This window comes from Tamandua tetradactyla, chromosome 5 (assembly GCF_023851605.1).
Source record: "Tamandua tetradactyla isolate mTamTet1 chromosome 5, mTamTet1.pri, whole genome shotgun sequence".
Taxonomy (NCBI): domain Eukaryota; kingdom Metazoa; phylum Chordata; class Mammalia; order Pilosa; family Myrmecophagidae; genus Tamandua; species Tamandua tetradactyla.
Window position 1 is genome coordinate 67,370,479 of NC_135331.1, and position 16,069 is coordinate 67,386,547.

Genomic DNA, 16,069 nt, shown 5'->3' on the forward strand with positions numbered 1-16,069 from the left:
CTAAAAGACATCTTAGGGGATCTAAATAGGTGAAAAGATATTCCCTGCTCATGGACAAGGTGGTTAAATATAGTTAAGACATCAATTCTACAAAAATTGATTTATAGATTCAAAGCAGTACTAGTAAAAATTCCTATAACTTACTTTGAAGATTTGCAAAAGCTAGTTATCAAATTCATTTGGAAGGGAAAAAGACCTCGAATAACTGCAAATATCCTAAAAAAGAACAAAGTGGGAGGACTAACATTTCCCTATTTTAAAGCTTATTACAAAGCCAAATACATGGTCAAAACAGCATGGTACTGGCACAAAGACAGAAGTACTGACCAATGGAGTCCAATCAAGAGTGCAGAGATTACCACCAAATCCATGTCAACTGATCTTTGACAAGTTTCCCAAATCCACTGAACTGGGACATGATAGTCTTTTCAATAAGTGGGCATGATTTTATATAAAGCAAAAAAATATAGACAGTAAGCCTGGTATATTCATTAAGTTATTGTCAATATTTTTTCTAGATGTTTACATGTATGACAAATATTTTTATATAGAATCTACTAGTTCCAACAACAAAGTTAGTTTCTCTCGTAACAAAATAAATTAGCACTCCAAAACCTTGCTTTACCCCACCAAAACAAGTTCAGGCTTAACACTCTAGAAGTTTTTACTAAGGACTGTTTTCATAAAATCAGTATTTCCTAATTTAGAATTTGGTTTGAAAGGAAGAGCATACATTCTGTAATGTCTATACTGTGCCAAAACAAAGTCCTAAGTGAATAGGTACCTTTAAAATAGGTAATGTTCAGGATTTTCCATGTAAGTCAATGAATGTAAGGTCTACAGTATTAAACTCACTATTGTTAAACAGTCATATAATGCAAATGTGTAAACTGAATCCATCCAGAATATATGCAACCAATTCATATTTACTTTTGACATCAGGTTGTGGATAAATAAATATACACTGAAAAATAAATCAAACAAAATAATCCAAAGAACTACAGTATTACCTAAAAAGTTATACTTAACTTTGGTAAACTATGTTTGGGATAACTTTTCAGTTTTCCCAAATGGCTGAGACATTTCAATATTTTGAATACACTGGTGTTAATTTTAAGTTGGCAGAGGTAACCTAACAAACTATTATTATGTTTGGTACTAAAGGATATGCCTTTCAGTAAAGTTACTGAAATGCAAAAAGTAAATATATAAGAAAAAGAACTGGGCATCAATACCAAAAGAATGAAAAGGACCCTTATTCCTTACACAAAAATTAACATAAGGAGGATCAAAGACCTAAATATAAGAGCCAGTACCATAAAACTCCTAGAAGAAAATATAGGGGAACACCTTCAAGACCAAGTTACAGGAGATAGTTTCCTAAGCTTCACACCTAAAGCAGAAACAATGAAAAAAAAAAAAGGGATAAATGGGAACTCCTCAAAATCAAATGCTTCGCTGCTTCAAAGGACTTTGTCAAAAAAAGTGAAAAGGCAGCTCAACTCAAAATATGGAAATCACATATCAAATAAAGGTCTGATATCCTTTATACATAAAGAAACCATACAAGTCAACAACAAAAGAACAAGCAAACCAATTATAAAATGAGCAAAAGATATGAATAGACATTTCTTCCAAAGAGCAAATATAGATAGCTAAAAAGCACATGAAGAGATGCTCATTTTCATCAACTATAAGGGAAATGCAGATCAAGATTATAATGAGATATCTCACACCTCTAAGAATGGCTGCTATTAAGCAAACAAGAAACTACAAATGCTGGAGAAGATGTGGAGAAATTGGAACATTTATGTACTGCTGGTGGGAATGTATGATGGTACAGCCACCACGAAAGAAAGTTTGGCAATTCCTCAGAAAACTAAATATTGAGTTTGCCTACAACCTGGAAATACCACTGTTTTGTATATACCCAGAAAAATTGAAAGTAATGACACAGACATTTGCACACTGATGTTCACAGCTTCATTATTCACAACTGCCAAAATATGGAAACAATCCAACTGCCCATCAAGAGATGAATGGATAAACAAAATGTGGTATGTACATACAATGGAATATTGTGCAGCAGTAAGCAAAATGAGATCCGGAAGCATATGACAACATGGATGAACCTTGAGGACATAACGCTAAGTGAAATAAGCCACATACAAAAGGATAGATACTGTATAATTTTGCCATTATGACCTTGGTAAAGATAATCTCAGAGGCTTATAATATAGAATACAGGGGACCTAGAGATACACAGAAACTAGAGCTGGGTGAATAGTAAGCTAATGAGGTTGAACTTAAATGAAAGAGAATAGACAGATGTGAAGGCAGTTCATTAGTGGGTTTATAAGTAACACTGCCATATTGAAGGTAAATTTGATCGAAAGGGGTTGTACAGAGCCATGTTTCCCACCAATTAACACTACACATATAAGTAAGTTCTTGCATGAACTACATTAAAGGTACGAATTTTGTACCAAGAGTCGACAATTGAGGGGTATAGGTGAAATCAAGTATTGCATGCTATGGTCTATATTTAACAGCACGATGTCAACAGTACCATAGCAATACCAGGGGTAAATAATTTGGAGTGGGGGGGAAGGCAGTAGTTAACGGGAGGTTTGGATTTTCTATTTGTTGAGGGTATGTATCAGTTACTGTCTTGGGAGCAATGAAAATTGCCTAAAATTGAGAATGTTGATAATTGTTCAACTAAGTGAGTATAATGTGAGACATGGATTGTTGACTTTGGACATTATAGATGATGCCCAATGGATGGAAGTGGCTGAAGGATACACTGTGAAGGAGAATGGCAAACTGTGGTACATACACATGGTGGAATACTGTATAACTACAGAAAGGAATGAAGTCCTGAGGCACACAATGAAGTGAACGAATGTTGGGGACATTATATAGTACAAAATAAGCCAGAACCATAGAACAAATATCATACGGTGTAAAAATACCTATAAGAAAATTGGGGCCTAGATTGTAAGCTCTTCAAGCAGTCACATTTAGTCTGGAGCTGTAAATGCTATTTCTAGATTTTGAGATACTGTGCTATATATGTATAACCTGGTATCTCCCTGGAACTTTGGGTATCTGTGTGATATCTAAGACTCAGCATTGGAGTTTTGCAACCCTAAGACTCAGAGTTGGAGTTTTGCTACATACAACAACTGCTAAATAAACCAAAAAGGAAATCAGGCTTTAATGAGAAATAAAAATGAAGCCAATCAGGTCGAGGACTAAGGTAAATGAGAATACAGGGTTAGGAATGAACATCTTATTTTAGAGCTTCACCTAATTTATGAGACCAAGGAAGAGAGATTTATTTTGTCCAAAACTTAAATTTGCTATAAAACATAATCTTACAACCTATCTGGAGAGCTCATTTAAACAACCTAAACAAAGCCCAGAATGGGAATGAGTGCTTATAATTCTGTATGGTTTAATGTAACACCTGGATACATTCCAAAGCAGATTGGGCAGATAATCAAAAAGTACTGGCAAAGTCCCTTGAGGGACAGGAGAAAAAATGTGAAACTATTAAACTTCATCACTGTGGAAACTCCTGATACTCTCAAACACTAGGGACTCCCAACGCAATAGGGCAAGCCTTTGATCTTGGGGCTTGTTCTTATGAGGTTTATTTCTGTGGGATATGACTCCCAGGGATAAGCCTGGTTCTGGCACTGTGGGATCGACAATGCCTTCCTGATATAAAGGGGAAAAAGAAACGTTAACAAAATTAGGTATCAGTGGCTAAGAAAGTTCAAATAGAGTTGAGAGGCTATTCTGGAGGTTACTCTTATGCAAGCTTCAGCTAGATACTGCTCCAGATGGGTTCCTAGGCCAGATAAGTCCTGAAACCCAGAGGGGCCAGCTTCTCCAAGAACATCAACTAGCTGCATCCCCCATCTCATATTGTTGACACCCGTTTCCAACATGAAAAAATTAGAATGGGCATAGCCCAAATACCATTAAAGATCAAGAGAAAGGTCAAAGGAGGAGGAAGAGTTATAACAGAGAAGACAGAAGACACTCATAACAAATGAGTATCACTGCTGAATCATTATATTGATATTTCTTTTAGTCTACAGCGTCTTGGAGTAGCTAAAAGAAAATATAGAAAGAATATAACTACTTTTACAATGTATTTTGAAATTTATTGCTTATATATATATATATTTCACAATAATCAATATTTTTTTAAAAAGACATTTAAAAATGGCACTGGGAAATGAACCCAGGTCTCCAGCATAGCAAGCGAGAATTCTGCATGCTGAGCCACCGTGGCCTGCCCTATCTAATGTTTTTGAACACAGAATTTTATAAGGCATGATAAAAAAAAATTAACAGGGTTATTGCATTTGTTGGGTGCCAGAGCCAAAAACAGGTCAGCAACCCCCAGTCTTGGGGTTTGTTCATGTGAAGCTTGGCCCCACGGAGGACGAGTCAGGCCTACTTAAGGTTGGTCCTGGGAGTCACCCCCAGGAGAACCTCTTCTTCTGTTGCTCAGATATGGCCTCTCCAGCCAACACAACAAGCAAACTCACCACCCTCCCCCTCTCTGCATGGGACATGACTCCCAGAGGTGTGGACCTTCCTGGCAACATGGAACAGAAATCTTGGAATGAGATGAGACTCAGCATCAAGGGATTGAGAAAACCCCTAGAATGAGCTGAGAGTCAGCATCAGGGGATTGAGAGGACCTTCTCGACTGGGGGGGGGGGGGGGTAGTGAAATGGGACAGAGTGGAGTGTCAATAGCTGAGAGGTTCCTGGCAGAGTCAGGAGGTTGTCCCAGAGGTTGTTCTTGCACATTAAAAAGATATCACCTTATTAGTCAGGGTGTGCTGGAAAGGCTGGAGGGAAATGCCTGAGGATGTGGAGCTGTGTTCTGGTGACCAGGTTTCTTGAAAATGATTGTGCAGTGGTGTGGCATTTGCAATGTGACTGTGTGATTGTGAAAGCCTCGTGCCTGGTGCTCCTTTTATCTACCTTATCGACGGACGAGTAAAACATATGGAATAGAGATGAATAATAGGGGGAACAAATGTTAAAATAAATTTAGATTGAAGTGCTGGTGATTGATGAGGGGGAGCGGTGGGGGGTATGGTATGTATGATTTTTTTTCTGTTTTCTTTTTATTTCTTTTTCTGAATACATGCAAATGTTCTAAGAAATGATCATGATGATGAATATGTAACTATGTGATGATATTGTGAATTACTGATTATATATGTAGAACGGAATGATCAAAAGTTAGGAATCTTCCGTTTGGTGTTTTTTGGTAGTTTTTAAAAAATTTTAAAAAAAAGAACAGGTCAGCAACTTTTTCTTAAAAGGGCTAACAGCCATAAATATTTTTTACTTTGTGGTCATATAGCCTCTGTAGCATCTATTCGATTCTACCACTGCAGTGAGAACGTAGTCGTAGACAATGGGTAATAAATGAGCATGGCTGTGTTCCAATAAAATTGTTATTTATCAACACTGACATTTGAATTTTATATAATTTTCATGACATATTACTCTTTTTGATTTTTTTAAACCATTTAAAAAATTTAAAACCATTCTTCACTTATGGGCCATACAAATAGATGGCAGTGTATGTCACCAGAAGGAAAGCTGGAGGTTTATATAACACAATGAATCTTATGGTAGATAATGTTCATGATTAACTGTAGAAATATAAGAAACTTCTTCCATGAACTACAGCAAATGTATGACACTTTTACAAAGAGTTAATAATAGAGGATTATTTGGGATAAAATGTCCCTACTACTAACTATAGACTATAGTTAACAGTAATATTTTAATACTCTTTCATCAACAATAACAAATGTACCACACCACTACTATGGGTCAATAATGGGGGGGGGGATAAGAAGTATGGGAGGATTTGAATTTTTTTTTTTAATAATTTTTTAGTTCTTTTCTCAGGTAATAAAAATGTTCTAAATTTGGTATAGGGAGGGATGCACAACTATGTGGTGATACTGTAAGCCTGTGATTGTATACTTTAGATGGTTTGTACGGTGTGTAAATATTTCTCAATAAAACTGCATTTAAAATATATATTTATATGGTAGGAAAGATTTGGACTGAGCTGCAGTTTGCTGACCACTTCTGTAGAAAGCAGAATGAAAGGAAGAAAGCTAAGGAATACATATGGAAAAGCTAAGAAAACAACATGCAATTTCTCCTTTTTTACACATATAAAACCATCACTATAATTTCATATTTTCAAAACTCTTAAAAATTTTAAGAAAAAATTTTCAGGAAAATGACAAGAATAAATTCCAATTAACTTTATCACTGACAACTGTTCTGGGACCCAGAACGCTGATACCAAAATAAATTTTCCTCACCTATGTTTTATGATACTATCAGAAGGGAGAAATAAAAAGTACAGTGAGAATGAACAGTTTATTTTGCTCTTAAAAACATTTTACCTAAAACAATTAACATACTCCCTGCTGTATTCATTATGCTCATCTGTGGGCTCAGGTCCATAGTTTCTGATTTCCATTTATATCAACTGAAAAAAACATGTTTCTCCATAGAGAAAAAAGAGAATAATTATACACTTGATTATGAGTCCCTAAATATATAGATCTTTGAGACAGATGGCTACATAGACATGTGAACAGCAGGAGTTCTTTCACCTAATTTATTCTCCCCTCTTTGTTCTCCTGTCCACATTCCTCTGTGTTAGGGTCCCTCACCCTCTAACAAGGCCTACTTAAAGGTGACAATTCAGTAATTATCCCTGGGGGAAAAGTGATGATGGTATTAAATGTCCTGAAATATTTCTCAATAACCGAATTTTAAAATATTCTGAAAAGTACCTTTCCCAAGTTTTCAGAGTTTTTAATCACTTAGAATCAGAGAGCCACTGTTCTTTCTTTCAGGTGAAGTAGAAATATCTCAAGTTAAAACAGAAGTCACATATAATTTGATTTATCAATAAAACGAAAGAGTATTTGAATAACAGTTTGACAACTTATTTTGGGTTCTTTCATTACTTATTGTTTTTTTTTCTTTCTATTCCTTTTTATTCCCTATTATTTATTTAAGTATATAAAGTACACTTTAGTGGCACACATACCAAATAAAATGATCAAGAAATTCCTTACATGTATACAATCAAGATCTTAAACTCTTTGAAAGATTACTCTTAAAGAATAAATTTCAAAATTTATTCAAAATAATCAACTCCAACTTTAGTGGTGAATATCTACACTTAACAGATACATTCTGATATATCATCAGAATTAGAGTAGGCTTTTCAATGTAAACTAAACCTGGGAATTATAAGATCAATGAAGTAATTAAACATTTTTTGTTATTAATACTATTTACTTATAATAATTACTATTAAAAATACTGATTTAGACAAGATAGATATTTTGTTGTCTGATAATGCAACAATGTGGAGAACTTAGAGCTATAGCTATCTTGCTTAAAAACCTGAAATAAATAGATATGGTTAAAACAAATAAAAACCCTTCAAAACAAAACAAAAGTAAACCTAGGTATCTCAATGTTGGCAAAACAATCAATCTGTAAAATATTACTTAGATAACTTAAGGACAGGTATAACATCTTGATCATCTCACAAAACAGATACTCCTCAACATATTCTTACTACCAGATTTCTATTTCATTAGAATTTACTGTAAATTCACTGTAATACTAAATATGTAATTTTCACAGAGCAAGAGATAACTAAATACCAAAGTAGTTCCAGATAATGTTTATTTTATATTTTTCCTCTATATTACATTATAAGTTTTATATTATGCTATACTGTGCTACATTATATCTATTTGTAGACTATAGAAAGGTTTTTTTGATTCTGTTGCAATGGTTATTGTTTTTTGCTTTGGTTTAGGAAATTCAAGAGATCAGAAATACCTTTTGGGGCGGGCCACGGTGGCTCAGCAGGTAAGAATGCTTGCCTGCTATGCCCGAGGACCCGGGTTCGATTCCCAGTGCCTGCCCATGTAAAAAAAAAAAAAAAGAAATACCTTTTGGCACATGACATAGTGCAGAATCGTTTTGACCGTAGAAATTCATTAGCATATCCCATCTTTCCACAGAATTCACACTTGAGCAACTCACTGTCCATTTCTTCTAATGTCTCTAAAAGAAAAGAAAACAAAGGGAAAAATATTCCAAAAATTTAATTGTAGCAAATCTTCCTTTAATCTCTACTTTGTAGATGCCGCTAGTTCAGACCAGTGTCCTTTAACTTTTCAATCCATAGTCACTTTGGCAGGGTGAAAGCCTCCATAAACAAATACCTCTACTAGTTGCCTCTTGCTTCTGCATAAAAATTATATGGAATTTTCTACAATTATAAATAAAAATTACATTTTAAAGGCTCATTTTGCTAAGAATCTATGTCTTAAATGTACAAATAAAGAAATAACGATAAATCAGACAGTTACTGCCCTCCAGGAGGAGCCCTTTCATAAAGGAGACTGTAGAATAGGAATTTAGGATATTGTGTGTTTGAGTATGCTAAGGCTGCCAGAATGCAATAAACCAGAGATGGACTGGCTTTTTATCAAGGGGATTTATTTAGTTACAAATGTACTAACTTGGGAAGGCACATGGTGATGTGTGCTAGGCTTCTCTCCCAGTTTCTGGGTTCAAACCACTTTCCCCAAGGCTGTTCCTTTCTGGACATCCAAACTACTGGGTTTGAGCCGACTCTGAGTTCTGTACTGCACTGTGCTGGGCTGGGCTGTACTGAGCTGTTGGTTTCTCTTATGACTTCTCCTTTGAAGCCTCACTCGTTGTGGAAGGCACTTGCCTAAACCGACTGCAGACAAAATTAGCCATAGATGAATTTCATATGTTGATGATTTATGTCCACAGCAACAAAACTGGGCACCATCACCTGGCCAAGGTGACACCTGAACCTAACTACTACAACTGTGCTATGAGACTATATGGCAGGAAACATATAATTTTAACTAAGAGAATGAAAATGACCTCTAAAAAAAGGTGAAATTTTGATATGTTTGACTTTAGAGGAGTATACAAAATAAACACTCTCAAAGATCCACAGTGTTCCAGATAAATAAAAATGTGGTACTATCTATAATTATAAAATAGTCCCTTTTAGTTACAGTGTATTAAAATTATTTTAAAATAATTTATAGTAATCTTAAAAATTACAAATAGTTTTATAATTTCTAATCTCTAATGTTTTTTCAGGGTTCCCCATTAAGTCAGAAAGCCCTTCCTTCACCTTTACATCCATTATTTTACTCAAGCCACAGCACAGAACTCAAAAAAACTTCCTACCTAAATCCTCAAGTACTAAGCAGCAGTCACCTATAATCAAGAACTTAATCTTCATAATCAAAGTATTCACACTTATAAAACGGGATTTATAATACCTTCCTTCCCAAGAGTCACATTGAAGATTGTAACAACAGGCAGTATGGATTTAAAAAAAAAAATGATACTTTCATTCCCTGTTTTTCAAAAAAACTAAAAAAATATGAAGACCTTGAATAAGTGCTCAAGAAATACTTCAATGAAAACTGCTGAATTCTTTACTCTCCCATATTTTGCCATTTCTTGTATCATCATAATTCCTATGCCAAGTCATATAAAATATGCAACAGAAGCACACCACTAACTCAAGTTTTTAGCTGCGAGCTCTATATATGCGTTTTTATAATGTTATTCATTTTACAAATCTTTGTTAAGATGGAGACAGGAACTCTGAAACACCAACATGGATGACATACTAACTCCAAGCACTTACACCATCCCAGCTTTACTGGAGAAAAAAGATGGCAAAGTCTAAACCAAATGAAGGGAACAAGAACTACGAAAAAAAAAATATTGTGAAATAATATCTGAAGTGCCAGGGACACCTAAATACATTTTCATGACCGATGAAATCACAAACTAGTACATGGCCATTTTATGGAAATTCTTAGAATTACCTTCATAATCAAAGTCATCAGGAAGAGGTAGTCTCTAAGAAGTAAAATTAAAATCGTCCCTTTCAAAGGGGGAAAAGAAGTGTTAACAAATAAGGTATCAGTGGTTGACAGTTCAAAGAGAGTCGAGAGGCTACTCTGGAAGTCACTCTTAGGCAAGTTAGACATTGCTATCTATCATAGATTGCCGAACCCCAACCAAAACCATTCCGGCCAACCCCAAAGAATGCCTAGGGCATTATATAAGATTCTACAAAGGTTCCATGCACTAGGATAACTTTCCAAAACCTACGACCTCCAGATGGGTCTCTGAACCAGAAAAGTCCTGAAATGCAGAGGGGCCAGCCTCTCCAGAACATAAATTAGTTCCATCTCCCTTATCCCGTATTATTGATAGCCCCTTCCAATATGAAAAAGTTAGAAATGGGCATAGCCCAAATATCCCTAAGGAATGGGAGAAAGATCAAAAGAGACAGTGGAGTTTTACAGAGAAGGTAGTGTTAAACAAATCAGTATTGTTAAACAAATGAGTATAATTGCTGAATCATTATATTGGTATTTCTTTTAGTCTCCTATATCTTAGAGCAGTTAGACGTAAAAACCTAAAATCATGGAATTGTAACCCATAACAAACTCTGAAATCTGTTCTACAATTTAAAATTTATTGCTTTTTTGTATATATATTGTTTTTCACAAAAAAGAAAAAAAAGTTGTTTGTGATGATATTGTGAACCACTGATTGTATACTTTGGATGATTACAAGGACATAATATATATCAATAAAAATAATTTTTAAAAAATCGCCCCTTTCAGGATACAGATTGTGCAACAGGACTGATTGTAAAAACTCAGAAATGGACAGCATAATATTACCTAACTGTAATACAATTATGTTAAAACACTGAATGAAGCTGAATGTGAGAATGATAGAGGAAGGAGGGTTGTGGACACAAATGAAATCAGAAAGAAAGATAGACGATAAAGATTGAGATGGTATAATCTAGGAATGCCTAGAGTGTATAATGATAGTGACTAAATGTACAAATTTTAAAAATGTTTTTACATGAGGAAGAACAAAGGAATGTCCTTACCGCAGGGTGCTGAAAATAGATGGTAATTAATATTTTAAAATTTCAACTTATGTGTGAGACTAAAGCAAAAAATGTTTATTTGGTACAAAGTTTATATTTTGACTAGTGCATCTCCTAATATAACTTACGCAGACAGCTTAACTGAACACCATAAGTACATGGAACCTTGAGATTTTGTTGGTTTGTCCAGAGTGATGCCCTGATAAGTCCCAGAGTGATCTGAACGGTGAGTAAAAAAGTATTTGCAAAGTCCCCTTTGGGGAATGGTGAGGACGGGGGAAAATTCACCTTTCCCTAGTTGAATTCTTGATATCCTCACAAGCAGTGTGGACAACCAAAACTATAGGCTGAGCCCCCAGTCTTGAGGTTTGTTCATATGAAACTTAACCCCACAAAGGATAGGTCAAGCCTACTTAAAATTAGGCATGAGTCACCCCCAAGAGAATCCCTTTTGTTGCTCAGATGTGGCCAATCTCTCCAGCCAACACAACAAGCAAACTGACCACCCTCCCTGTCTTCGTGGGACGTGACTCCCAGGGGTGTGGACCTTCCTGGCAATGTAGGACAGAAATCCTAGAATGAGATGAGACTCAGCATCAAGGGATTGAGAAAACCTTCTCAACCAAAAGGGGGAAAGAGTGAAATGAGACAAATTAAGTGTCAATGGCTAAGAGATTCCAAACAGAGTGGAGAGGTTATCCTGGAGGTTATTCTTATGCATTAAATAGATATCACCTTGTTAGTCAAGATGTAGTGGAGAGGCTGGAGGGAACTGCCTGAAAATGTAGAGCGGTGTTCCAGCAGCCATGTTTCTTGAAGATGATTGTATAATGGTATAGCTTTCACAATGTGACTGTGTGATTGTGAAAACCTTGTGTCTGATGCTCCTTTTATCTACCTTGTCAACAGACAAGTAAAGCATATGGAATAAAAATAAATAATACGGGGAACAAATGTTAAAATAAATTTCGTTTGAAATGCTAGTGATCAGTGAAAGGGAGGGGTAAGGGCTATGGTATGTATAAATTTTTTTTCTGTTTTCGTTTTATTTCTTTTTCTAAATAGATGCAAATGTTCCAAGAAACGATCATGTTGATGAATATGCAACTATGTGATGATACTGTGAATTACTGATTGTATATGTAGAACGGAATGATCAAAATAGGAATGTCTGCCATTCGTTTGGTAATTTTTGGTATTTAAAAAAATAGAATAAAATAATTATTTTTAAAAAATCGCCCCTTTCAATGACCTGGAGATGGTTTTCATATATCTGTGACCCAGTCAGAACATCTGCCAACACATTTCTAGGACTTGACATCCTAACTTCCAGGAGCATAGTTTTTCCTTTGTACTATTTATAACTTGATACAACTGAGAAAAACCTGCACCTGAGACAAACCTCTCACTCAATCACCACTGCCATCAGTCCAGTCCTGAAGAATCCTAAACATTCAAATTGCTCCAGGTCCAGGCTATATTGGAAGCTTTCTTATAAAAATCTCTATTAATTAGTATAACACTGTGCAACACTTGATAATAGGTTAGAATACTTTATGAAGGACAAGAAAATGCTTTTGCTGGTGTGAGGAGAAATCCCAAACACATATAAGGACTAACCACAAACAAAAATATATCAGTTTTAGTTCTCATAAAGAAGAACACTAGTAGATTTTTTTAAATCCCTATTCTCATGTTTTGTCAGATTTTTAACTTTTCTGGTAATATTATCAAGGCCACTTTTCATATCTATGAATAAAAATACTATAGAACCAAATGAGCTCAAAAGACTATTGATTTAGCTATTAAAGGTGAGGAATTCTGTGGCAGAGACTGCTGGCAATTCTCTAAACATCTATTCTTCACTTCTCTCCCATAGTTATGAAATCCTAATTTTTAGATAAATACATGGCCACCCACAATAAACACTACAGTTTCTGCCCTAGATGTGGCCAACTGCTGACTACAGGATATGAATGGCAATGTCCACAAACTACATATGGCGCCCTTTTCCCCATCTCACTGGGAAGAATGTAATCATGAAGATCAGCTATCTTAGGAATTAGAACAACATCCTAGGGATGGCAGATCCATCCCTAGGGAGTGTGAGCACCCAACAGCAAATCACCATGTGTATCCTGGACTTCTTATCCCTGGGCAATTAAATATTACTCTGAGTCCCTATGAGTGGCCAAACATATCTTAACTAATACAGGTCACAAACACACCCCTTATTTTTTCTGAGAAGTTACTTTTCAATTTCCCTGAAGACCCGTGATCCAATCAGGAACACCAGCAGAGACAATGAAATGGAAATCATGATTAGTTTGACAGTGTACTGGGAAGATAATAATAAACCATGTTTGTAAATCACAATCTACTATTCGGAGATTCTGGAAATAGACCCGGTCCAAATGGAATTACAGTTTATCCCTTTAAAAAGCAGTTTATCACTTTTCTTACCATGAAATTTTTTATAATGAATTAAACTAAACAAGTGGCCTCACCATTTCTCCCTATAGAACTTCCCTTAAACACTGAAGTACACAGTAATAGAGACACAAGAATTATAAAATTACCACGGGAATTTAAATTATGAAGTATATAAAATTTTAGTAAATTTTATGTAAACATTTCTCCACTAAGAAATATACTAATCTTCTTTAAATCTTTGTTTCCTTTTCCCACCATGACTACAGTTGTAAATTATATGTCAAAACCTCTGCATTTATCCTACAGATGACAGCAAAGTTTCCAAATATACTCTTTTGTTCATGCCACCTGGCTAAAAATCTTCAGAAATCATCCTCTTGACAAAATAACTCCTAACTCCTCAACCTAATACCCAAAGTACTCTATAAATCTGACTTTGACATTCTCACTCCCTACTACTTCTCTAACACAACCCTCCATTCTTCACTGCATCCTAAGTCACATGGCACTTACAATCCTTTGTGCATTTATTAACTGTGTTGTACCAGAAATGTTCCTCCTGTTTATCTTTTTTTTTCTTTTTATTTATTTTTATTGAGAGATCTTCATCCGGCATACAATCCATCCAAAGTATGCAATCAATGGTTCACAGTATCAACACATACTTCTGTTTTGAACACCACGATCATTTTTAGAACAACTTCATTACTCCAGAAAACAAAATTAAAAAAAAAAAACCCAAATATCCCATAACACTTACCCTTCCCTCTTTTAACCACTAGCACTGCAATCTGCCCAATCTTAAACTTACAACAGAGGTAGGTTAACTAAGACAGTGTAGTACTGACAGAGATTTTATATATATAATAAATTTTATATATATATAAAGAGATTTATTATCTCTTTATATATATAATTTATATATATTTATAAACATATATTTATAAATTTATTTATAATTTACAATATTTATATATTTATAATATTTATATATTTATTATATTTATAAATATATAAATTTTATATAGAGAGAGATTTTATATATATAAAACAGATTTTATTATATATATATATTTATATATATAATAAAATCTTAGTGTAACAAAACATCCTGAAGTAGATCCATACTAACACAAGCAACTTCTTTTTCTGCAATATTTTATACAATCATTGTCCAATATCTGGGCTACTGGATTACTGCACACTGGTGGTTAAGGTGGCATTTTTCATGATTTACAATGGATGGATATGGCCTAAGGGTACACAGACTAATGAACGGAAGGGTGAAATGTAGTGTATACATACATTGGAATAATGAGCAGCTGCAAGAATGAATGAACTCGTGTGGCACCCAACTAGGAGGATGAACCCTGAGGACATTATGTCAAGTGAAATAAGCAGAAACAAACAAGTAATATATGGTCTCACTAATATAAACAACCTCTAATGAGCAAACTCTGAGAATTGAATTGAGTGAACATATTATCAGGGGATAGAAAGTAGGCAGAGATTGGGCAATCAATGATTAAGGAGTACAGAATGTTCAAATAAGGCTTATTATACAGGTTACTCGATTGTAAGCTCTTATAGCAGTCATTCTATTTGTAACTGTTAATTCTAAGTTCTGAGGTGCTATACTCTTTGTATGTTACTTGGTAGTTCCCTGGAACACTGCTTATCTAGGGAACACCTGAGATTCAGAATTAGAGTTCTGCAGCTTTCAGGACATTTCCCAATACAGCAACTGTTAAAAACACTGAAAGAGTGATCAGGCTTCAATTAGAGATATGAATGAAGCTGAATTGGGTAGGACTAAAGTTAATCAGACTACAGGGTAAAGGATGATACTGACTGTATTTTAAAACTTCAACTTTTGTGTGAGACCAAAGGAAGAGACGTTTATTTGGTACGAAATTTAAACTTTCTGTAGCACGCTTCTAATATAATCTGTCTGGTCAGTTTATTTAAACAATCCAACTACATGGAACCTAGAATAGGGAATGAGATCTTATTCTGTATAGGTTAATGTAATACCCTGATATATTCCTGAGTATTTTAGGCAGAATATAAAAAGTATTTGAAAAGTCCCCTTGAGGGTTACAGTGGGAAAATATGGATCTATTAAGCTTCACCTGTTTGCTAACTTAAACACATGTTTTATTATCCAAGACCCAGGTCAAACCCTATTTCTATAGGAATTCACCAAACTTTGAATAATTTCTGTGAATTTTAAGTTCTAAGTTCTTACTGTCTACATAGCTCATTTACCATTTTCTCCTTAGTTATCTTTTGCTATAGGGATTCCCTAGTTCCAATCTAGATTAAAAGCTCCTTCAGAGAAAAGAGGTTATTTACTTCCATATATACCTCTCATGTAAGAGCACAGTCTAGAATACGCTAAATGCCTAAATTATAAACTGAGTATCATAAAATATACCTTGAAACTTAAGGAGTCCGTGTTCTTCCAATATATGTACACAAGGGGGCATACTATAAATATCTTTTAGCCTTGAACTTTCATTTATATGCTTATTGTAAATTAGGCTTATTGTAGATACTA

General features: G+C 34.8%; 1 protein-coding gene across 12 annotated transcripts in view; it reads right to left on the reverse strand.

Annotated features, from left to right (window-relative positions):
- The window catches only part of PHC3 (polyhomeotic homolog 3), a 153,767-nt gene that overhangs the window by 22,834 nt on the left and 114,864 nt on the right, over positions 1 to 16,069 (reverse strand). For all 12 annotated transcript variants that reach the window (XM_077161006.1, XM_077161003.1, XM_077160998.1 and 9 more), the window contains one exon: positions 8,048 to 8,162. In XM_077161006.1, coding sequence (XP_077017121.1) covers positions 8,048 to 8,162 — 115 coding nt within the window. The remainder of the gene's footprint in view (positions 1 to 8,047; positions 8,163 to 16,069) is intronic.